The 23,710-nt window shown below is 46.0% G+C and overlaps 1 protein-coding gene across 1 annotated transcript in view; it reads left to right on the top strand.

Annotated features, from left to right (window-relative positions):
* Positions 1 to 23,710, top strand: part of LOC137643288 (histone acetyltransferase type B catalytic subunit-like) — a 103,494-nt gene that overhangs the window by 53,804 nt on the left and 25,980 nt on the right. Inside the window, exons 4-5 of the mRNA XM_068376127.1 lie at positions 19,044 to 19,118; positions 19,303 to 19,378. Of these exons, the coding sequence (XP_068232228.1) occupies positions 19,044 to 19,118; positions 19,303 to 19,378 (151 nt within the window). The remainder of the gene's footprint in view (positions 1 to 19,043; positions 19,119 to 19,302; positions 19,379 to 23,710) is intronic.

The following is a 23,710-nucleotide window of genomic DNA, read 5'->3' as shown; positions in this document are numbered from 1 at the left end:
TTGCTGATTTGAATGAGCTAGTCTCAGCTATCTTTGCTATGGACTTCTGCTTCATCTAGTCCAATTTCTCTCAAGTCCTCTTGTATACAGTCACTTCACCTGTTTCTTTATCTCCTTGTTCTTCTATCCTTCATCTCCATATCCATGGCATTCCGTTTAATATGGACATCTTGTTTTCTTAGGTGTCCGTACAATCTCAGTCTCCCCTCCTGCGCATGTCTATATTTCTCTTTGTTTGTTTACCATAGAGTATAAAGTGCTCTATTGTAAACAAACAAGTTTATACCATATGGAACTTTCCTTTCAATCTCCATGTCACTTTTGTCACAAAGGACTAAAGGGGCTGTTTCCAGTTGTACCAATCTACTTGTGTCTGATGGTTTACTTTCCCATCCATTTTGTGCTTAGGCTCTACTATAGATCCTAATTATTTGAACTTATCTACTGTCTGTTTTTCGGCTTTATTACTCTACTCTCCCCCCTTCCATCCCCTTCAATGGTGGTGTACATATATTTTGTTTGACCTGCTTATCCTCATTCCTTTGTCCTCCAGTGCTGTTTTCACCACTCAACTTTCCTGTCCAAGACCTCTCACTTCTCTGCACACAACTCAATGTTATCTGTAAATAAATTGCTCCATGGCTCAGTCTCTTACGATCTCTTGCTACGTCATCAATCACGATATTGAAAATAATTAAGCCAAGAGCTGATCCATAGTGTAATCAGACTTACCTCCTGAATTAACCATGTATACTTTTCTGGGACCAAACTCCTCTAAATATCCTGTCTCAGGACTCTGTCATGGTAGTTTATTGTTGTGTAATAGAAATACAAAAAAGTTAGTATCAGCCCTAATAAAAAGGCTATGTGCTTAATTGCTTATCACATCCCGAACATTGTTTCAGTAGTTGTAGCACCCGCTCAAGTCATGAGAGATAGACGTAGGAGATGATTCAGCTTGTCCACTCGAATGTCCTTTCAAATTTTAACAGATGATACTAAGTGAGTTTGATGTTAAACCACCTTTGATTTGACTGTCATCGCAAAATGATGTGGTACTGTATAGGCTTCACCCTAGCCTTCAACAGGAATAGAACCTTTCAGTCGGCCAGACGTTAGAAGCTGTGGTTGGAAATGCCAGACCACCATCAGGGCCTATTACTTATGGGAACATAGCCATAAGTAATTAGACACCTTTGTGCTTGGTTCTGTTTTGGCAGCTTAAGAAGTTTTGTAGCAAGTCCAGCTTCCACAGAGGACAGGAAGCATTTTGTCCATGGTAACATATAAATGCAAGTCTATATTGAAACCTAGAATGACTTGCTCGCCTCCATTGTATTTCTCTCTTTTGGGGGTGAAGCAGTCAAAAACATTACATGATGGATCAGACTTTATGCTTGTAAGTTACGCTCCTGACGTCCATTCTTTAGATCTAAAGAAGGACAGTATCTCCCCATCCTCTCTACCGAAGAGGAGAATTGTGGAAATTACATTAACCCATTGATCATCATGCACTGGTATATTATTCCAGACCCATATCCCCTTCAGGGGAAGAGATCCCTCATTTGACCATGCACAAATCATCTTGGTCAGGCCAGGCCCTATCAGTCTATGCATCCCCATGATAGACAGGTAGGAGGTTGCTGGAGTCATCTCCGCTCCCATACTTTCGACCCATCAATCAGTGAATCTCCCTATTAAATGGACGAATGACAAATTTTAAAAGTACAGTGATTGTTATACAAACCTGAGACCTTTAAAAGTTAATTGTTCCGTAACCGAAATACAAACCACGCTATTTACATTGGGTTTACCTTTTAGCCCAGCTGAAATGGCGAGCCATTAGAATTTAACGAGGGTGTATTACCCCCGCGCTAGTTAGCGGGGGGGGGGGGGGGTTAGCTAGCTTAAACCCCCCCCCCCCCCTCTCACACACCGGTGAAGCTCACTTTTACTTTTGGCTCGGACTGGGATAGACGTCTCTGTCTTTGTCCTCGCTTGGCAGCCATTGTTTGTTTTGTCTTTACTTAATCACTTACTTTTCTTTTACTCAATATATATGTAAACAGTTTTTCATGTTTGTATATATATTTGAGTATAGAAATTAGTAAGTTTCCTTTTCAGAGTTGTGTTTGTAGTGTACGATATCTCCGTGGAGCCCTCGGCAGTTTAGGCCACCACGGTGTAATTTTATGGGTTGCGGTCGAGTTTGACTTCGGTCTTTCTCTCTCTCTCTCTTGAGGTCGTTCACCCTTTTACTACGTTTACTACGCCCCTTGTAGCTTCCTTCCCGGGTGGGGGGGTTGCTACGCCGTACGTTTTGTTTCAATTAGTTTATGAATCTAATTGTATTTGTTAATTTTTCAGCTTTGTAGAATGATTCCTTTCGGGGTTTTCGTTCTTTCTTTAGTGTTCATTCATTTTTAAATTACATAATTACATAGTTTCATAATTATAATTGTTATAATTCTGTTTTGGTTACAGCTCTCCTTCCGTGAGTGTAGTGGTTGTGCGGGCACGTGCCTGTTGTGTAATTCTTGTTTCCTTTCCCTCGGGATTCCTCTTCGGAGCCTTCCCGGGGGAATGAATGTGTACTAATGATTTTTGTTTTATTTTTTTACAGTTACCGATCTAGTTCGTTTCTGTAATATGGCAACAGTGTGAGCTGTCTTGTTGAGGCCTGGGGATTCGGCTGTTGCTGCCTCCCCTTTAGATTTTCGTCAGGGGCGTGTCTCCTTCTACTGGAAGTACTCCCGTGACGATTGACAGCTCTCCAGTTCATTTCAGAACTCTCAGGAGGCTTGCCTCCTTGGGTGGGTAACTTTCCTTCCGAGGGAAGTTTTTCCTGTCCAGGCTTGAGTTTTTCCCCTTTTGGGGGGTTCTTCTCTTGCCTTTTTTTTTTTTCATGCGACTATGCTCTTGGTGCTGAGCGGTTGCACCTGCAGTTTCGCTCAAGGGGCTGGGCAACTGCAGGAGCCCCTCTTCGGAGGATTGCTCCTTTTAGGTCACTGGCTGACCAGTCTCTTCTACGAAGTGTTTCTCTTTCGTTCGCGAGAGAGTACACTCGTAGAGACTCCTCTTCGGAGGATTCTTCTGCTGCTGTTGCTGTTGGCCTCCTTCGCCGTAAGGCTCACCGTCCGCCTCGTCGTAAGGGCCTCTCATCTCCCTATAAGGGTGCTAAGAGACGCCTTTTTGAATCTCCGTTTGCAACCTACAACTCCTTCTTCTTGATCTTCCGCCCCTTGTGCAGATGGACAGCAGTCTGACCTCGTCTTCCGACGGGCAACAGTCTTCCCGACGGACAACGGTCTTCCCGACGGACAACGGTCTTCCCGACGGATAACGGTCTTCCGACGGACAGCAGGCTCCCGGCAGACCGACAACGGTCTTCCAACGGACATCAGTCTCCCGACGGACAACGATCCCTTCGGGGCAAAGGGTTGCCTCCCACGGGGGTTCTTCCCTTGCGTGTCAGGGTTCCCCTGTGCACCCTTCTGCTCTCCTGCTCCTGCTCAGTGTTAGCGCACAGGCGCTCTCCTGCTCATCAGCACTTTCCTGATCGCTAGCGCTCTCCTGTTCGCCAGCGCTCTCCTGTTCGCCAGCTCTCCTTTCCGCTCTCGGCAATGAAGCCTGTCGCTCAGCCTTTCCCTGACCTTCAGGCTTAAAAGGAATAACTTTTTCCTTCCCGTTGGACCTTTCCTCACTCATGCGAAGCTGCGAACGTCCCTGCCCTAGTCGGAGTGAGACCTCCAACTTGGAGCATGGCTCGGACTTTCTAGTTCCTTAAGAGATCTTCTCAAGACCCTTTACGGTAGGCCTCTGATCGTATTCCGTCTTGGGTCTCCTGCTCACTCTGGCCGCGGCCAGTGTGTAAGCAATCTTCTTGGTCTCGTACGACTCCGCCCTTTCTAAGGAATAGGGGAAGGCAACATTCAGGTTTGCTCCTGAGTTGTTGGCTAGACTCAGAATCTTGGGGTCCCGGCCCTTCGGTCCAATTCCTTCAAGATTTCGAGTCGCCATTCTGTATCTGTTGTCCCAAAACCTTCTCCTTCTTGCCAGTAAAGGAATCGAGAGGTTAGCTTTGGGAACAGCTGCAGTTTGTCCTCAGTTGCAGCCGATTTGGGAGCACAAGAAGGCCACGGGGGAGAGTCACCAGTATACCTCTTCAGCTCGGACTCAAGGACATTCATCTCGACCTGTCTCCAGACCCTCCCCCGTCACGTCGCCCTACAGCACGATGTCGGATACATCGCAACGTCCCTCGCCTTCGAGTAATACTACTCTGTGACGCAGGTGCTACAAGCTGGAGTCTGGAAGCGTCTAATGAACTTCGCAGCCCGCTTCCTGCAGGGCGTCCCTCTTAACGAGAGAATGCCTTGATGAAGTCATTGAGCTTCAGCACGGCATTTCATTCCCATGCTGAATCTTGGTGACGGGCAAGAGGGCTCTCGAACTTGGGGAAATTGCTCCCCCAGTTCGAATCTAAATTTCTCTCTTTCTTATCTTTTTCTTCCTCTTTATATTGCTTCAACCTTCTCCTAATATTATAAACTTTCTTTCATGATGCTGTCCCAACCCTATGAGTAAAATTTTCCATATGTATATGTGTATATTTTTACATATATATGTTTGTTTATTATTTTTTTTTTCTCTTTATGGCATGGATGTTTCTACATCTGTTATTGCCACTTGGGCGGATGTTTCTGCATCCGGTATTGCTGCCTGCTTTGATGAATGTGAAAGGTGTCGCGGTTGGGAGGCGTTTGTGCTCAAAGCTATATGTGAGTGTATAGGATGATCTCAGCCATCCCGAAGATGGTTTGGACCTTTTTGGCGGAACTATTCCAAGTGTTGGGTCTTCGGAATCCAGGGGGATCCAATGCTTGGGGTAGGACTCTCGGCTTCTGGCCGGAAGCCCGTCATTACAGATATGGGGAGGATGATTCCATAGTTTCTTGGTCTCAGTCCTAACAGGCGGGTTCAGCTTACACCTGTGCCTCTATATCTGTTTTGATGCTATCCTTCGGGTAGGGTATGGAGTGGACCATCTGGGAAGTATACTCTCACTGTGCCGGTAGTGGAGAGTGTAAATTTCCTTCCCAACATGTGATGCCTTAATGTTCTCAAGCAGGTAAATCAAACTTCAAAAAATCACTCTTCTCTCTTCTTTTTTATGATGGATTCTTGTGAAAATGACCCCACCTCCCCTGGATATGCTGACTCGCCCCCGGCACTGTTGACGACCTCTGGCAATTCATTTAAAGAAAACTCCGTTGACGACCTAGGAACTAAAAAGGACTGTTCTTTAAACATTCTGAAAAAGGGTAATTTGGGCAACACAGGAAAACTGAAAGTCCTGCACGTTACCCAAATCCCTTTAGAAGCTAATTATGATGAGCTACATAAAATATTTGAGTGTTACGGATCAATAAAAGAAATTAGAATGAAACTTCAAGATGATAATTGGGAATCTTGGTTATCATTTAATTGTCATGAGGAAGCATTTAATGCAAGCTGTAACATTGTTGATATTAAAGTAGGTAATATGAGTGTTAAGGGTGCTCTTTGTGATGGGGCACCTAAAGATCTGGATGTCTACAGACCAGCAGACTGGGCTGATAAAGATATAGAGGCAGATATACCATCCCAAAGAAAGCCAAAACCACCAATGTGGCTTCTTGCTCAATCTGTGGGAGGTACGGAAAATTATTTCAAGATATGCAAATTTCTTCAGAGGAAGGTAGGTACGATCGCACCTGGAGATATATCTCGATTCGGGAAGAAAAGTTTCTTGATAAAGGCCAAGTCATACACACAGTCTGTTATACTGTCTAATTTGAAGACAGTAAATGATGATATAAAATTGGACATCAAACCCCATCTAAACTTTAGCTATGGAAGGGGAGTGGTTTTTAATAGGGATCTGTATGAATTTACTGAAGAGGAGATATTTGCCATGTGTCCCCTATCAGTGTGGAAAGTACATAAAGTACCTGGAACATCAATGATTGTTCTTACTTTCCAGGATGCTGATGTACCTTTCCACATAGACATAGAAAACGAAAGGATCAGAGTTCAACCTTTTAAGCAGAAGCCACTGCAATGTTATAATTGCTTTAAATTTGGACATCCTTCCAAAGTTTGCAATAATGAAAAAATTTGTAATACTTGCTCCAAAATTTACCATGGGGATTGTACACTTGAGGCAAGATGCTTAAACTGCAACTCTAATCATAAATCCAATGATAGGAGCTGCCAGTTTTATAAGTTAGAAGAGGCTGCCCTCAATAAATCAATTATTGAACATGTAAGCGTGGGGCATGCCAAGAGATTATTAAATAAATCTAATACTTATGCAAAAACATTAAAAACAGGAGAAAAAGTTCCTCGGGAATCATCTCACCCACCTACTACTGTAGGTAGTTCTCGAAAAAGGAATTCACAATCTATTGATAAAGTGCTGCATAAGACAAGAACATCTCCTCCTAAAGATTTATCATTGAGTATCAACAAAAAGACATTGCCCACCACTATCAAACCTTTGTCCCCCATTACAAAGGATAGTACTAACCTCTCCCAGGCCATATCCTTGCCTGATTTAATGGAGATTCCACCTGACACCAAGTTATCAGGTGTACCTGTAGTGGGGAAGGTACAAAAACCTGGTAACCTGCAACCTATTAATCGTAAAAGAGAGAGACCTCCATCTCTCTCACCCCCTTCCATAAGAAATACTAGAATTATGACATCAAATAAATATGATGTTTTGTCTGTTGATGTTGGCGATCAACCAGAAGACAATTTAAATAAATCAGAAATTCAAGTTGAGGTCCACCATCCCCCTCAACAAATATATAAAAAAGATACAAAGAAAAACTCCAACGTAAAACCCAACATAACAAGACCATCTCTGAAGAAACCTACAAGTAATAATGTTAGATTAAAAACTGCTAATGGGAAGACCTCACCCAAGACGTCTTCCAGAAATAATCCATAGTTTTCTCCTCCATTTTGCAATGGAACTGTCAGGGTTTGAGGGCGAAATATGAAGAACTTAAGCTCCTAATTCATGAGCATTCCCCCATAATAGTATGTCTACAGGAAAGTATGCTTGATTCTAACACTCCTAGTCCTCGAGAGTATGTTAGCTATAGAACACCATATAATCAACAAGCAGGGAGCCATGGCGGAAGTCTCATGTACATTCGTCGAGATGTTCCCCAAATACCCATGTCTATACGTACAACCCTGCAGGCAGTTGTTGTACAAATTGATATAGGGAGAAAATATACAATATGCTCTCTGTACTTACCTCCAAATGATGATATTTTATATGATGATTTAGCAGAAGTTATTCAACAACTCCCTCAACCTTTTCTCTTACTGGGAGATATGAATGGTAGACATCCTTTATGGGGTGATGTTTTGGCCAACACAAGGGGCAATATTATCTCATCAATTGTGGAGAATGAGGATGTGGGGCTCCTTAATACAGGAGAGCCCACACACTTTCATGTTCAGACAGGTACTTTGTCATGCATTGACCTTTCAATTGCAAGCTCTAACTGCCTTCTTGATTTTGATTGGAGGACATTAGATGATTGGCATACTAGTGATCATGCACCAATCATTATAAACACCAACAAGGGTCCACCTTTGCAAAGATCGCCACGTTGGAATCTAGACAAGGCAGACTGGGTTAAATTTTCCGAGCTAAGTGAAATCGAAGGGAGAGCAGAACAGTTTGAAAGTATTGATGATGCTATAGACCTGCTGAATGGAACTCTTCATACAGCAGGAGTCAATTCAATTCCCAAAACAACAGGGTTATTCAAACGACGACCAGTTCCGTGGTGGTCTTCAGAACTAACTGCACTCCACAGAGCCACAAGAAGATCTCTTAACACGATTGCGTAGACTCCGAACTGATGAGAATTTAATTATGTACAAGAAATGTAGAGCACAGTTCCGTCGTGCCATGAAAGAAGCAAGGCGCCAGTCATGGATGTCTTTTGTTTCCTCCATTAACAGTAGAACACCACCATCTTCTGTGTGGAGGAAAGTAAAAAAGATAGCTGGCAAATTCACCCCCAACCCACCACCAGTGTTGAAGGTGAATGGCCAGTATGTAACTGAAGCAAATGAAGTTAGCAATGCCTTGGCTAATCATTTTTCAAATGTATCCAGCAAGTGTGAAGGAGCCCCTGGTCACCAGTATAGGAGCACTGAAGAAAATAAAATTTTAAATTTTGCAACAAGAAGGGAAGAGTCGTATAATTCTCCTTTCACTGAAAGAGAATTTGATTCCGCACTTGCTCATTGCAACGATACAGCCCCTGGACCCGATGGAATTCCATATGCAATGATTAAACATGTACATTTTAATACAAAGCTATTTATTTTAAGCATTATTAATAGAATATGGCATGATCATAGTTACCCAAGTGTTTGGGAACTAGCCATTATTTTAGCCTTTTTAAAACCCGGTAAAGACAAGTTTTTAGCAGCAAACTATCGTCCTATTGCATTGACATCTTGTTTATGTAAAATTATGGAGAAGATGGTCAATGCAAGGCTGATATGGTACCTTGAAAAGAAAGGTATTTTATCACCGATTCAATGTGGATTCCGAAAAATGCACTCAACGACTGATGTGTTGATACGACTTGAGTCTTCTATTTGTGAAGCCTTTGCTTCCAAACAGCACCATGTTACAGTATTTTTTGACCTTGAAAAGGCATATGATACCACATGGAGATATGGTATTCTTAAAACCATTCATGAATTGGGATTGAGAGGAGAGCTGCCACTATTTATTCAGGCATTTCTTTCACGTAGAGTTTTTCAAGTGAGAGTGGGTGAAACTCTATCAGAGAGTAAGTGCCAGGAAGAAGGAGTTCCTCAGGGTAGTGTGCTGAGTGTAACCCTTTTTGCACTAGCAATTAATGGGATATCCTCAGCCATTCCCCAGGATGTTCTCTCAACACTATTTGTGGATGATCTCTCAATATCATTTGCTGGCACTAGAATGGCAATGGTTGAGAGAAAAATCCAACTCTCTATTGATAAAATTATCCAGTGGGCTGACATGAATGGATTTAAGTTCTCGACAAGTAAAACTACCATTGTCCATTTTTGTCGTATCCGGGGAGTACATCCAGACCCGGATATATACATTAAAGGTCAACGGATACCATGTGTATCGGAAACCAAATTTTTAGGTTTGATATTTGACTGTAGACTTACATGGGTTTCTCACCTAAAAGCGCTAAAAGCTAAATGTGTTGAAGCTCTGAATATCTTAAAAGTATTGTCCCATACATCATGGGGGGCAGACCGCAATACTATTTTAAAATTATACAAGGCCTTGATTTTTTCCAAAATTAGTTATGGTTGTGAGGTATATTCTTCAGCCACCCCAAGCCGGTTAAAAATATTAGACTCGATACATCATGCAGGTATTAGATTATCTACTGGAGCTTTTAAAACCTCGCCTATCCCAAGTCTCCTTGTTGATGCTGGAGAGTTACCTCTAGACCTTTACCGAATGTCTTCCATTCTTCGGTATTGGTTTAGATTGCAAAGACTCCCTAGCTCTCTAGCCTTTCAGACTGCAAGCCTTGTAAGACACGCATCATACTTTGAGTTGCACCCAAAATCTCCTCAACCTTATAGCTTTCGGGTGAAACGATTTTTAAATAGTCTGGATATAATTAGAAATAAGGTACTTCCATTCAAGGTATCATCAACGCCTCCATGGAAATTACCTGACATATCTTTTTGTAAATACTTTATTGGAGTTAAGAAGAATATGACTGACTTAGAATCCAGGTCTCTTTTTATGGAACATGTCGAAGAACATAGGGGATCGACTTTTATATATACTGATGCCTCCAAATCTGATGCTGGCGTTGGATTTGGAGTACATAGTAATGATTTTAATTGTAGAGGTGCACTTCCTCTAACAGCTTCCATATTTACTGCCGAACTGTATGGCATATTAACCGCTATTGAGAAAATAGCTTTGGAAAAGGAGGGTAATTTTACAATTTTTAGTGATGCAAGGAGTGTTCTTCAAGCTTTAGAAGTTTTTAATTCTAGTAACCCTCTAGTTTTAAAGATTTTAGAATGGCTTTTTATTATTGGACGGAAAGGTATAACTGTTCGATTTTGTTGGGTTCCAGCACATGTAGGTGTGTCTGGGAATGAGAAGGCAGATATACTGGCGAAGAATGCGGCATCCGAGTTGTTACCAAGGAGGTATCCCATTCCATGTAACGATCTCCTACCTTACATCAAGAAATTGGTTTGTGATAAATGGCAACAGCACTGGGACAGTCAAGACGGCAATAAAATGAGGGAAGTAACAAATATCATATCACCTTGGAGGTATAACATGATTCCCCGAAAATGGGAGACGACTCTTTGTCGTCTCCGTATTGGTCACACACGGTTGACACACGAGTTTCTGCTGAAGGGCCAACACCAACCGTATTGCGAGGACTGCTTAGTACCTTTAACAGTGAGGCATTTGTTGACCGAATGCCCTAATTTTACTAACTTAAGAAATAGATATCTGTTTGAGGCTCAAGGTGAGGATTGCAGGTTTATCCTTGCCAAGATTCTTGGACATGATGTGTCTTACTATGCGAGCGGAATTTTTAGATTTATTTCAGAAGCAGGTCTTCTGAAAACTATTTAACTATTTTAATGACTTCTTAATTTTTATGGTTTTAATCGAATTTTCTTTTAATTTTCATATACAGTAAATGATATCGGCGTCAATGACCTTAGATGTCAGGATGCCAGAAAACTTTCAATCAATCAATCCTGCAGGGCGTGACCCACAGGAGTTTCGATACGTTTTCTATCGCTCTGTGGTGGCTACACAACAGCTGGTCTAACCTCAGACTCCTTTTTGGACAGGTAGCAGAAGGTTGAGGGCATTGTTATCAGGTTTTAGTCTGCATGAACGAAAGTATGTCTGGCCCTTACTTCTTTCTTCATCAACCCCTCTACTGGGAAGCAGCATCCTGGTCTCTGCATAGCTGACCTCGAACCTCTGCAGGTAAACTATGCTTCCTTTTGTTCCGAGTATTGAGTCAATACTGTCGCATCCCCCATACCCTGACGAGGTGGTATTGGGAACGTCCTAACCCAGAGTTTCTTCTGGAACTCCAGGTCAGCTGCCTAGGACAGGTCACACTTCTTCGTTCACACACAAGCTTATGTAAGCCACACGGTTCCTTGCGGAGCAAGGAACTTATGAGGTGCAGGGACTCCTTCTCTCGAGTGCGACTCACTTGGATTCTGAGTCCCCGGGTAAAGCCAACGCCACTATGGCTGGGGACTTTCCACCCTACCTAAGGGGTAAGTCACCCAATGTAAATAGCGTGGTTTGTATTTCGGTTACGGAACAAATGACAAATTCGAAGATAATTTGTATTTTTCCTAACCATACAAACCTTAGCTATTTACACATATTTGCCCGCCAGCCCTGTCCCCCAAGACAAGTCCTACCTCTAAGTGAAAGTGAGCATTCATCTGTGTGTGAAGGGGGGAGGGGTAGCTAGTAAGTTTCCTTTTCAGTGTTTGTGCTGTGTGTGTAGTGTACAACAACGTCACCGTCGTAGTACCAGGCCACCACGGTTTCACGTCATGGGGCGCGGCCTCTCCCTTGGTCCTTTGGTCGTTCCTTCGGCTTCCGATAATTCGGCTGCCGTGGGGAATTGTCATCGGTGGACTTTCTTCATTCATCTGTTTTCTCCACTGTTCATCCTTCCCTACGGGGAACTTGGATTCTCAGCGAAGGGAACGTGGGAGTTTAGATTGACTACAGTCTCTCTCTCTACTTTAGGTCGTTCACCCTTTTACTACTACTACGTACTATTACGGAAGCTTCTTTCCCGTGCGGGTAGGGTTGCTATTCCGTTTATTTGTCTCAATTATTTTTAATGAAATCTAATTGTTTTTTTAACTTGTCAGCATTCTGTGGAGAACACTTCCCTTCGGGGTCAGTGGTTCTTACTATTTGTGAACATTCTTAGGTGAATTACATAATTATAATTCTGTTATAATTCTGATTTTTTTTTTTTTTTTTACAGTTCTCCGCCCTCCCCCTTCTCCCTTGAATGTCAGTGGGGGAGGAGGGCCCATACTTAATTTGTAATTCTTATGTTTTTTATTCCCTCGGGGTTTCTCTTTGGAGTTCCTCCCTGGGGAATTTCTGTTAACTAATTATTGATTTTATTTTCCCAGTTAACGATCCAGTTTTTCTTCGTTTGCCTAAAGTGTGCCAACGAAGCAGAGCTGCCCTGTTTGTGCCTGGGGAGTCTGCTGTTGCTGCCGTCTCTCTAGGACATCATCATGGGCGTGTTCCCTTCTATTAGAAGTTCTCCCGTGACAACTGTCAGCTCTTTAGTTCATCTTAGAATGCTAAGGAGGTTTACCTCCAGGGGTAGGTAACTTCCCTACCGAGGGAGGTTCCCTACCCAGGTGTGAGTTTTTTCCCCTGCAGAGGGGGAACTTCTCATACCTTAATAATTCCTGGGTTTTCCTGGTCCTCGGGCGATTATGCTCTTGGTGCTGAGCGACCGCACTTGTAACCATGCTCAAGGAGCTGAGCGGTTGCAAGGCCGGGTGCATGAAAACTTCATGTGGCTATGCTCTTGGGGCTGAGCGGTCGCACCTGCAGCTATGCTCAAGTTGCTGAGCAGCTGCAGGATCAGTCTTGTGACCTCTCTCGTTCCCGAGGGAGGCCACTCATAAGGACTCCTCTTCGAAGGATTGCTCCTTATAGGTCAGCTTACTGATCCAATGGCCCTAAGGGGCACCATCACCAGTGTCTTCAAGTCTCTTCTACGAAGTGTTCACCTCTCTCGTTCGCGAGAGAGGCCACTCATAGACTCCTCTTCGGAGGATTGTTCCTGTTTAGTCCAGCCTACTGTTCGGGACCTCTCCGCAGTTTGTTCGCCATCTCCTAGACCTGCTGACCTGCTGTCTCCGTTCCTGGCTGCTGACGCTGTGGGCGCCCACGCACCCCGTTATCCAACAGGCACCGGTCCCTTCGGGGCAAATGGGGCTTTCTCACACTGTGAGTAAGTCTTTTGAGCGCCAGGTATCCCGTGCGCTCCAACGTTTTCCTGCACGCTCGCGCGCACTACTGTTCCTGCTGTTCCTGAGACTTCCATCCAGAGGAATCCTGTTCCAGGGACTATTCCTGAGTTGGCGCACAGGCGCTTACCAGAACTTCCAGTGTTGATCGTCCCAGTTCCTGATCGTCCTGTCAGCTGTCCCTTCATCCTAGCGTGCGCGCGCTCGTGCTCGCCAATGATCTTACGCCAATGATCTTTGTACGTGCGCAAGCGCCGACGATCTTCTTTCGCGCACAAGCGCTGACGATCTGCTTACGTGCGCAAGCGCCGACGATCTTCTTACGCGCGCAAGCGCCGACAATCTTCTTGGCAGACGATCTTCTTTGGCGCGCTCGCGCTGACGATCTTCCTACGCACATAAGCTCCGACGATCGTCCGCGCGCAGGCTCCGATGGTTCCCCGCACCGACGATCTTCTTACACGCGCAAGCGCCGACGATCTTCTTATGCGCGTAAGTGCCAACGATCCTCTTACGCACAAACGCCGACGATCTTTGGGCGCATATTTAAGCGCCGTCGATCTTTAAGCGCCGTCGATCTTCTTCCGCGCACAAGCGCCGACGATCTTCAAACGCCAACAATCTCGTACGCGCGTGCTGACATTCTCACGGGCTCTTCATTCTGTTCCTGCACGTCAATCTGATTCCTGCTCACCCAGTGTTTTCAACGGTCTCTCGTGCGCGACCCCTGGTATTTTCCCATAGCGCGAGCGCCAGCCCGCTCCCTCTATCGAGGTGAGGCCTTCTCCCACCACACCAATGGGAGAAACCCCACCTCGAGTAGAAGAATCATCCCATGTTGGGGCGAGAAGAGCCCTCAGACTTCGTTGTTGGAGTCCCGTATCCCTCCTAGGAGGGAACCGAAGGACTCTAAGAGTCCCCCCAAGTAGAGCCTTTGGGGACGGGAGATTTTGGTGCCAGCTCTCCAGGGGGAGAGCAGCAAGAGTCAGAGCATGCCTTCTGGCAGGTCTTGACTCTGATGAGACATCTCAACGGGTTCAAGGACCCTGAGGTACCTCCTCGTGAGGGCAAGGACACGGTCCTGGACCGAGTCTTTGGCACTCAGAAACCCGCTAAGGTGCCCTGGTCCCAAGGGGCGAAGAGTGCCTAGCTCTCCGAGCTCGCCTCCTCCAGCCGTTCCACTACTGGCAACAAGCTCCTCCCACCTCCACCAGAGGAGGTATTTTGAGATCATGGAGGAGTCTGGCTTAGCTCTTCCGTTGCACTCTGCGGAAGAGCTTACCAAGGGAGTCCCTCTCAAGAGAGAGACTAGCCGGCAAGTGACTTTCTCGGCGACAGAGATCCTAAGCCAGGAGAGGGTCGCGAAGTGCGTCATGCAGGCTGCTTCGTGGCTGGACGTCTGGTTGGGGTCTCTTGGCATCCTGTTGCGATCCAAGGATCTGTCCAAAGAAAGCACCAGGAAGGCACTGGAGACCTTCCTCCTTTTGGGCACCCGCACCTTTGAGTTCTGGCCCACCAAGCCTCGAACTTGTAGGCCAATTCGATCTTGAAAGGACGTGATGCGGTGGCAGAAAGGTACCTTTCGAGGGTCTCGGCCTTCGAAGTCGGCAAGCTCAGACACTCTTCCCTTATGGGAAAGAGTCTGTTTGAGCCCAAAGATGTGGAACGGGCAGCTGAGAGGTGGGGAAAATCCAATCAGGACTCTCTCCTCCAAAGGGCTCTCATAACGAAGCCCTGCAAACCTCCAGAACCTCAACAACCTCACCTGTCCAAGACGACGAAATTGGCAGCGGCAGCAAAGACGACGGTGTCCAAACAGCAGCCCTTTCCTGTCTAAGACAAGAAGGGCAAAAAACCAGGGGTGGCAAGAATCCTAGAGGCAGTGGCCGAGGCCGCACACGCTAGGATTGGCAATCCCCCTGCATGTCCACCAGTGGGGTGATGCTTACAAAGTTGCGCATTCAGGTGGCAGCAACTCGGGGCCGATTCCTGGACGATTTCCGTAATCAGTCAGGGATATCGCGTCCCGTTCACAACATCTCTACCTCCCCTGACAGCGAATCTAGTGTCGTTGAGCTCCTATGCCATGGGATCGGCAAAAGGGCTAGCCCTACGGGCAGAAGTCGAGACCATGCTAAAGAAGGATGCTCTCCAAGAGATCGTCGACGGTTCCCCAGGCTCTTTCAGTCGACTCTTTCTTGTAAAAAAAGGTGTCTGGAGGCTGGAGACCAGTCATCGACCTCTCAGCTCTGAACAGGTTTGTCAAACAAACTCCGTTTAGCATGGAGACAGCAGACACGGTCAGACTTGCAGTGAGACCACAAGACTTCATGTGTACACTGGATCGGAAGGACACGTACTTCCAGATCCCAATCCATCCGTCTTCTAGGAAGTACTTAAGATTCAGCCTAGACAACAAGATCTACCAGTTCAAGGTGCTGTGTTTTGGTCTCCACAGCACCTCAGGTATTCACCAGTGTGTTCACCCTGATCTCTTCATGGGCACACAGAATCGGCATCCGTCTCCTCTGCCATCTGGACGACTGGCTGATCCTGTCAGACTCGGAGTCGACCCTTCTTCGACACTGAGACAAGCTTCTGAGACTTTGCCAAGATCTAGGGATCATGGTAAATCTCGAGAAGTCTTCTCTGCCTCCATCTCAATGACTGGTATATCTCTGCATGATATTGGACACCAATCTCCACTAAGACTTTCCATCAGACGACAGGATAGCAAGGCTGAGGAGGGCCGCCAGATCCTTTCCTCAGACGAGAAGAGCTTCCAGCCCAATCGTGGTTACGTCTCCTAGGTCACCTTTCCTCCCTGGCCCATCTAGTTCCAAACGAGTGCCTCAGGATGAGATCCCTGCAATGGCGGCCCAAGTCCCGGTGGAATAAAGGTCACGATTCCCCGGACGTTTTGGTCCCTATGGGTCCTGCGGAACGGACGGACCTTCAGTGGTGGGTGACAGACGAAAACCTCCGAAAGGGAGTGGCTCTTCTCGTCCTCCCCCCAGATTTGATGCTGTTCTCGGACGTCTCAAAAGAAGGGAGGGGGCCCACGTCCTGAACCACAGGACCTCAGGCCTATGGTCAGAATCAGAAAAGTGGCTCCACATAAACCTGTTAGAGATGAAGGCCGTATTTCTGGCACTTCAACAGTTCCAACAGTACCTGACGGGTCACTCCGTGGTGGTGAGGAGCGACAACACCACGGTAGTGGCTTACATCAACGAGCAGGGAGGTACCTTTTCACAACAGCTATCCCATCTTGCAGTAAAGATACTGAGAAGGACCGAAGTCCACTCGTTTCCACTATCGGCTCGCTTCATTTCGGGCAAAAGGAATGTGCTCGCCGACAGTCTGAGCAGGGCATCCCAGATAGTGACTACTGAGTGGTCTTTGGATCCTCTAGTAGCCAACAAAGTCCTGACTTTGTGGGGTTCCCCAACAGTGGATCCGTTGGCGACAGCCTTGAATTTCAAGCTTCCGCTGTACTGCTCCACAGTCCTGGACCCCAAGGCAATCTGGCAAGATGCCTTCCAACAATGGTGGATCAACATCGGCGTTTACGCCTGTCCCCCGTTCTGTCTGATGAGAAGGGTGCTCAACAAGACCAGAATATCGGTCGACCTGTCAATGACCTTAGTAGCTCCGCTATGGGATCACGCAGAGTGGTTCCCGGACCTTCTGCTGCTCCTGACGGAACTCCCGAGAGAACTCCCTCCTCGACACGAGCTACTCAAACAACCACACTCTAACATCTCCCACAAAGCCGTAGCATCGCTGCGGTTTCACGCCTGGAGACTATCCTACATCTCCTCACAGAGAGAGGCTTTTCTCAACAAGTTGCAAAAAGGATGTCTCGACACCTGAGAAAGTCATCCGCAGGAGTCTACCCCGGCGAAGTGGAGAGTCTTCTGTGGTTGGTGTCGTGGAAGGGGTATCTCTCCACTCGATGCCACTATTCCAGCAATAGCGGAGTTTCTCGTGTATTTGCGGGAATAGATGCGGCTTTCAGTCTCGGCAGTGAAAGGCTATCACTCAGCCTTCAGGCTAAAAGGAATGGACATTTCCCCCTCGCTGGAACCACTCATACGAAGTTATGAACTTACCTGGCCTCAGTCGGAAGTGAGACCTCCTCCAGGGAGCGTGGTTCGAGTCTTCAGGTCTCTTAAGAGACCTCCGTTCGAACCATTGCGCCAGGCTTCTGATCGCCACCTGACTTGGAAGACGGTGTTCCTACTTGCTCTGGCCTCGGCCAAACGAGTCGGCGAACTTCTTGGTCTCTCGTATGACATCGCCCATTCAAGGGGATGGGTAAAGATAACGTTCAGGTTCGTCCCTGAGTTTGTGGCTAAGACTCAAAATCCAGGAGTGCCGGAGCCCCGGTTCGACTCTTTCTGGATTTCGAATCTCATTCTGTAACAGATGACCCAGACCATCTGCTACTCTGCCCAGTAAGGAGTCTGAGGCTTTATCATAAGAGAACAGCTGTAATTCGTCCTCGAGTGCAAGCATTGTTTATGAGCACAGGAAGGACGAAGAGGAGGGTCACTAGGAACACTATCTCAACATGGATTCGCAGGGTCATCCACCATTCCCTGAATCCAGACCCTCCTCTGTCATGTCGCCCTAGAGCACATGATGTCAGAGGCATCGCTACGTCCCTGGCATTCAAGAGAAACTACTCAGTGACGCAGGTTCTACAAGCAGGGGTTTGGAAGCATCAAACAACCTTCACAGCCCACTACCTGCAGGACGTGACCCACAGGAGGCTCGATACGTTCTCTATCGGCCCTGTGGTGGCTGCACAACAGCTGGTTTAAACCTCAGGCTCCTTAATGGACAAGCAGCAGAAGGTTGAGGGCATTGATACCCAGTTTTATTCTGCATGAATGAAAAGATATGCCTGGTCCTTATTCTTTTCTTCATCCTCCCCTCTCTTGGGGAAAGCAGCATCTTGGGTTCTCTGCACAGCTGACCTCAAACCACTGCAGGTAAACCATGCTTCCTTGTGTTCCTAGTATTAAGATAATACTGTCGCGTCCCCCATACCCTTACGAGGTGGTATTGTAAACGTCCTAACCTAGAATTCCATCTAATGGACTCCAGGTCAAATTCCTAAGATGAGTCACACTTCATTCCTTCACACACACGCTTACGTAGGCCACAGTCCTTGCAGAACAAGGCAATTGCGAGGTGCAGGGACTCCTTATCTCGAGTTCTACACACTCAGATACTGAGTCCCCGGGCAAAAGCCTAAAAGCCAGTAACGGCTTGGACTTACCACCCTTCGTAAGGGTTAAGTCACCCTATTTAAAAAGCGGGGTTTGTATTTTGGTTACGGATCAAATGACAAATTCGTAGATAATTTGTATTTTTCCTTACCATACAAACCTTAGCTATTTAATCAAACTTGCCCACCAGCCCTGTCCCCCGGGAAGTCCTACCTCTAAGCAAAGTGAACTAGTTCACCGGTGTGTGAGGGGGGAGGGGTAGCTAGCTACCCCTCCCCTACTGCCTCGCTAACTAGCGAGGGGGTAGTAAACTCTCGTTAAAATTCTAATGGCTCGCCATTTCAGCTACGCCGAAAGTAATAGCTCTATTTAAATAGCTAAGGTTTATATGGTTAGAAAAAATACAAATTATCTACGAATTTGTCATCTTTGTACAGTGTGTTTAGGAAAAATTCAAATTTCTAAATTTTTTTCATAGGGACATTACTTTTTTGAGCGTAGATTCTTGGTTGGCCATGAGATGCATTCTTTCTTTCTCATGCATTCTCATTTTGGGTGTTGGCCAGAGAGGATAGTCTTTTGTAAACTGTTAGATTTGTTTAAAAATAAATGTTGCTTAAAGAATTCCATTTTATAAGACTCACTGAGCCACATTATTTATTTGATAATGGTAGTTATTTTTAATTCCAGGTATATCTGGTATTGCCAGGGATTCCTTGGAACACTTTGTTATAGATAGCAATGAAGCACTGGAGTTCAAACTAGGTAAGTTTTTTTTGTTTGTTATTCAAATGTATGGTTTTCTTACTGAGTAGATGTTGAATATTTTTATTGCTGTGCTATGATTTAATTAATTTAAACATTTTTTATAGCATAATTGCTTTCATATGGTTGCTAGTGTTGCAGATAATTTTCCTTTTTTGTTTAGCTTCTATTATTTCCATTGCAGTAAGGACAGAAGCCGATTTAGAAAATGAGGGCACCACATTTCAACCCGAAATGTCTCATCAAGTTTATGGAGACAGGTGAGAAGAGAATTTGTTTTTTTCAATATCAAACTTACCCGAGGATCATATAGCTGCATCCCTGCTGCCCGACAGAAAAAATCTACGGGAGGAATACGCCAGCGATCGCTATACAGGTGGGGGTGTATATCAACAGCGCCATCTGTCAAGTAGGTACTCAAGTACTCGATGTCAACAACGAACCAATTTTCCCTCTGTCGTGCCACAGGAAAGACCTACTGAATACGCCGTCCCTAACTGGATTTGTTTTCACAACGATTTGGTGAAGTACACTATTCCAGTTTTGAGCTTTCGCTATGCAGGATTTTATCTTCATTTCAAAACTTGAACTCGTTTTGGATAGATTTAATTATGGTGACGAAGAGAGTATGGACTCTCCTTCACTTTTAAATGGCCGACCCTTCCCTTAGACGGAAGTGTTGGTGACGAAGAGAGTATGGACTCTCTTTCACTTTTAAATGGCCGACCCTTCCCTTAGACGGAAGTGTGTTTAGGTTTTTGGTAATTTTGCTTAACGAGTTATAGATCTATTTATTTTATATCTCTCCGCCTTTATAGGCCTCTTCGATTAACTTTCCATTTATTATAAACTTAAAAAAATTAATTTTTATGTTTGTTTATATGCGACCTTTCCTAATAGTAGGCGGTCCTTACTTGGAACCGAAGTTAATTAACATTGAGCCCGTCATATCGTATTTTCCTTTTAAGAATTTATACTTTTTTAATTTTAATGTTTTTGAAAGAATTTCTTTGATAGTCTCGTACTGTTTTCAAAGATGAACTAACGTTTAGTTTAGCTCCGCAGTTGTTGACGTTCAGAACGTTCAACATGCGCTCTATCGTTACGATAGAGAGAGAGAGTATTTCACGGTTTCACGTTGCAGTAAGAGTAAACCGATTCTAGCGTTTCGTTCATTCTTTCTTAGCTTAAATGGTTTTAATTCTAATAAAGGAACTTTTTGGGAAACCTTTCAGTTTTTTCCTTTAACAAATAATATGTTTTAACGATATATAATTGGGCTCTTCTCTCAGGTTCTAAGTCAAGAGAGAAGAGAGAGAGAGATAGAGACGGAGGGAGAGAGAGGAGAATAAACGTTTCGTTCAAGCGGGTAACGTTGTTCTCGTTTTTCACTCTTCTCCCTAGTCGCTGTAGGGGAAGAAGGTAAAACGTTCTAGAGTTTTATTCTTGTTCCCAGGCTTTATGCGGTGAGAGATTTTAAACGTAGTTTATTTGATCTAGTGTTTAGTCTCTTCTCCAGCCACTGAATTCTTTATCTTTCATTATGTTTTCTGTTGCTTTGTAAAACTGTTTTCGCAATTACTACCTTTTAATGAAGGATAGGATTGCGTGTTCCAGGTACAAATCACTTAAAGTTTCGATTTCAGTGAAATAAGTGCAAACAGAAAATCAAAAGTGATAAAGTGATATGCGCAAAGTGTTACAGTGTTGCGTTCGAGGTTCGTCTGTTCGTGCCAGTTGTTCACCTAGTCCGATACCTCTTACAAGCTCCCAAGCTCAGGGGAGAAGTAATGTCGAAGGACTTATGGGTTCCACAGGCCTTGATCGACGAACAGACGTTTCCCTCGGTGGTTTCGGGTGTATCTACACACGTTGCCGACGTGATCGCCCCACCCACATAAAGACGAGAGAGCCCATTTATTCCTCGTCTGCGGAAGAGGTTTCTCGCAGAAACCATAGACCAAATCTTGCAGCTTTAAGTGCAAGTCGGTCCCTTCCGCGCAAGTCCAACGGCCTAGGTGTAGCCACTGGGTCAGTTCGGACTCGCTCCAGTCATCCGACGACTGCACACCTCCCAAGAGAGGCAAGGTGGTACCGCAACAGGCAGTAACTCCGTCTGTTACCGCACCAGCTGTTTTAGACCCTCAGTCACAACGGACAGTAGCTCCGTTTGTTGCCGTCTTTTATAGACCCTAGTGGTTCATGCTGCAGACTATGCAGTCTCAGCTTGCTCCTTCATGCAGGAGTATCGTGCTGAGAAGGTTGACAATGCACCTTTTAACCTACAACCTGCCACGGTTGTGCGCTCAGCAGATACTGCGGCTGCCTGTTCCCACACTCCACCTGTGAGAGCGCCACCTCCGATGCGCAGTCGACCCTGCCAGACGCATGTTCATGCTGCACCCTCCGTTGACATGCGTGAGCTTCCGCATCAGCAGTGGGAAGGTGCTGTCAAGCTGCTGTGTTTTGCCGCAATGCGGCATGCTCCGCAACCCACGGCAGTCCCTCCCACGCACCAGCACTCCGCTTTTGTTGTTGCCAGCTCCCACACTCCGACTGCGGAGAAGGTTGACGATGCACCCGTGGGCCTACAGCCTACCACGGTTGTGCGCCCGGCATGGCTACCTGCTCCCACACTCTTGTTGTGAGAGCTCCTCCACCCATGCACAGTCAACCCTGCCAGACGTATGATGACTCCCACAGACACACGGAGCACTCCGTTGCCTTGCGTGAGCTACCACAAGCTGCCGTGTTTTGACACGGTGTGTCAGCCTCCTCAACACACTGTGGTTACCGCCACTCGCCCGCAGCAAACTAGTCAGTCAGGAGTTGAGGCTTCCCCACACAACTTTGGTTGTTGCCAACTCACAGACTGTCAAACAGTTACATGACGTTGCCTTCTGGTCTGCTACTAATACACCAGTGCTGTATGTCCTCACGCTCCTGTTGTGGTTGACAGTTCAGTTTTTGACAGTTCACAGACTGTCAAGCAGTTTCATAACGTTGCCTTCTGGTCTGCTGCTTATGCACCAGTGAAACCCTCACTGAGATAACCTAGCTTTTCTCGGACATGGTTCCTGTAGATGAGAAAGTGCTATTCTCCCTCCTTCTGATATTCCCTTGAGGACTCTGTCATTTGGAGAGGAGCCTTAAGCTGCTTAGCCTCCTATGGACTTTAATTAAAGCATAACATGCTTCCAGGGAGGGTAAATGGTTCCGCTTCAGTCGCTACCCCGTCTGTTGCCACACCTGCTCCCATAGACCTTGGGCTTTGTTGCAAGACATGCAGTCCAAGCTTAGTCCTTGATAGAGGATTTTTTACGGAGAAGAACCTTCTTGCCAACAACCTTCCTACCGGTTGGTTGTACGCCCTGTTGACGCTGAGATTTCCTACTCACGTCCGCCAGTTGAGATGATTCCTCCTCCGGTGCGACCCAGTGTGGGTTGCCAGTCGCACGTTAACGTTAAGCGACTCTCGGAGGTGGTTGTGGACGTTCAGTGTGTCACTAGGAAGACGTTCAACTACCAGCAGAGGTGACTTGTTGTGACGCAGTGCGGCAACCTCAGCAACCCGATAGGGGTTGTCTGCACAACCCAGACAGTCTAGACAGTTTCGGGTTGTCGCTGTACTTCCTCGCTTCCCCATGGTTGACAGTTCACAGACTGTGCAGCAGTACCATGATCTTGTGTCCGGCTCCGTCACACATCCACCAGTGCGACCGGATTCAGCGAGTCAGACGTTGCCCACTCCGTTGCCGTTTCCTCATCAGTTTCGGATGAGGAACCCTCTGATGAGGACATGGCTGAACAAGACGATCAACCCCCAGCCCTGCTATCCATCCAGAAGATGCTGAAGAAGGAACGCGGCCCTGTCAGGCTGTGGATGAGTCTGGTTAAGACACTGTCATCCGTGGTTCAATTGGTGTCACTTGGAAGACTACACCTCCGTCCTCTTCGGTTTCTTCTAGCTCTTCACTGGAAAAGGACAAGACGCTAGAAGCGGTCTAGATCCCGGTTTCCGGAAGATAAGTCTGGTCTGACTGGATGAAAGGACTTTATCAACCTTTGATAGGGTTTTCCCCTGACTGTTCAGACTCCCAACCACGTTCTCTTCTCAGACGCATCGGACGTAGGCTGGGGTGCGACCTTAGGCGGTAGGGAATGCTCGGGATTATGGAACTCGAGTCAAAGGACAATGCATTTCACTGCAAGAAGCTTCTGGCAGTACGTCTGACCTGGAAAAGCTTCAGGTCTCTCCTTCAAGGCAAAGTAGTGGAGGTGAACACGGTCAACTCCCGGCTTTGATGTACATCTCCTAGCAAGGAGGGACCTACTCTCTGACATGGTACGAGTTCGCAAGTGACCTCCTCTCCTGTTCAACAGGTCTAGACTTTTCACTTGTAACAAGTTTCTTCCAAGGCAACTTGAATGTCTTAGCAGATTGTCTCAGTAGGAAGGGACAATAATTCCAACATATTGGACCCTCCACTAGGATGTATGCAAGAGACTTTGGGTCTCCTGGGGCCAGCCAACCATAGATCTCTTCTCAACCTCGATGTCCAAGAGGCTCTCAATACTTTGCTCACCTATCC

Source organism: Palaemon carinicauda, chromosome 6, assembly GCF_036898095.1.
Source record: "Palaemon carinicauda isolate YSFRI2023 chromosome 6, ASM3689809v2, whole genome shotgun sequence".
Taxonomy (NCBI): domain Eukaryota; kingdom Metazoa; phylum Arthropoda; class Malacostraca; order Decapoda; family Palaemonidae; genus Palaemon; species Palaemon carinicauda.
The sequence above is the reverse complement of the archived record's forward strand: the minus strand, read 5'-3'. Positions and strand labels throughout refer to the sequence as shown.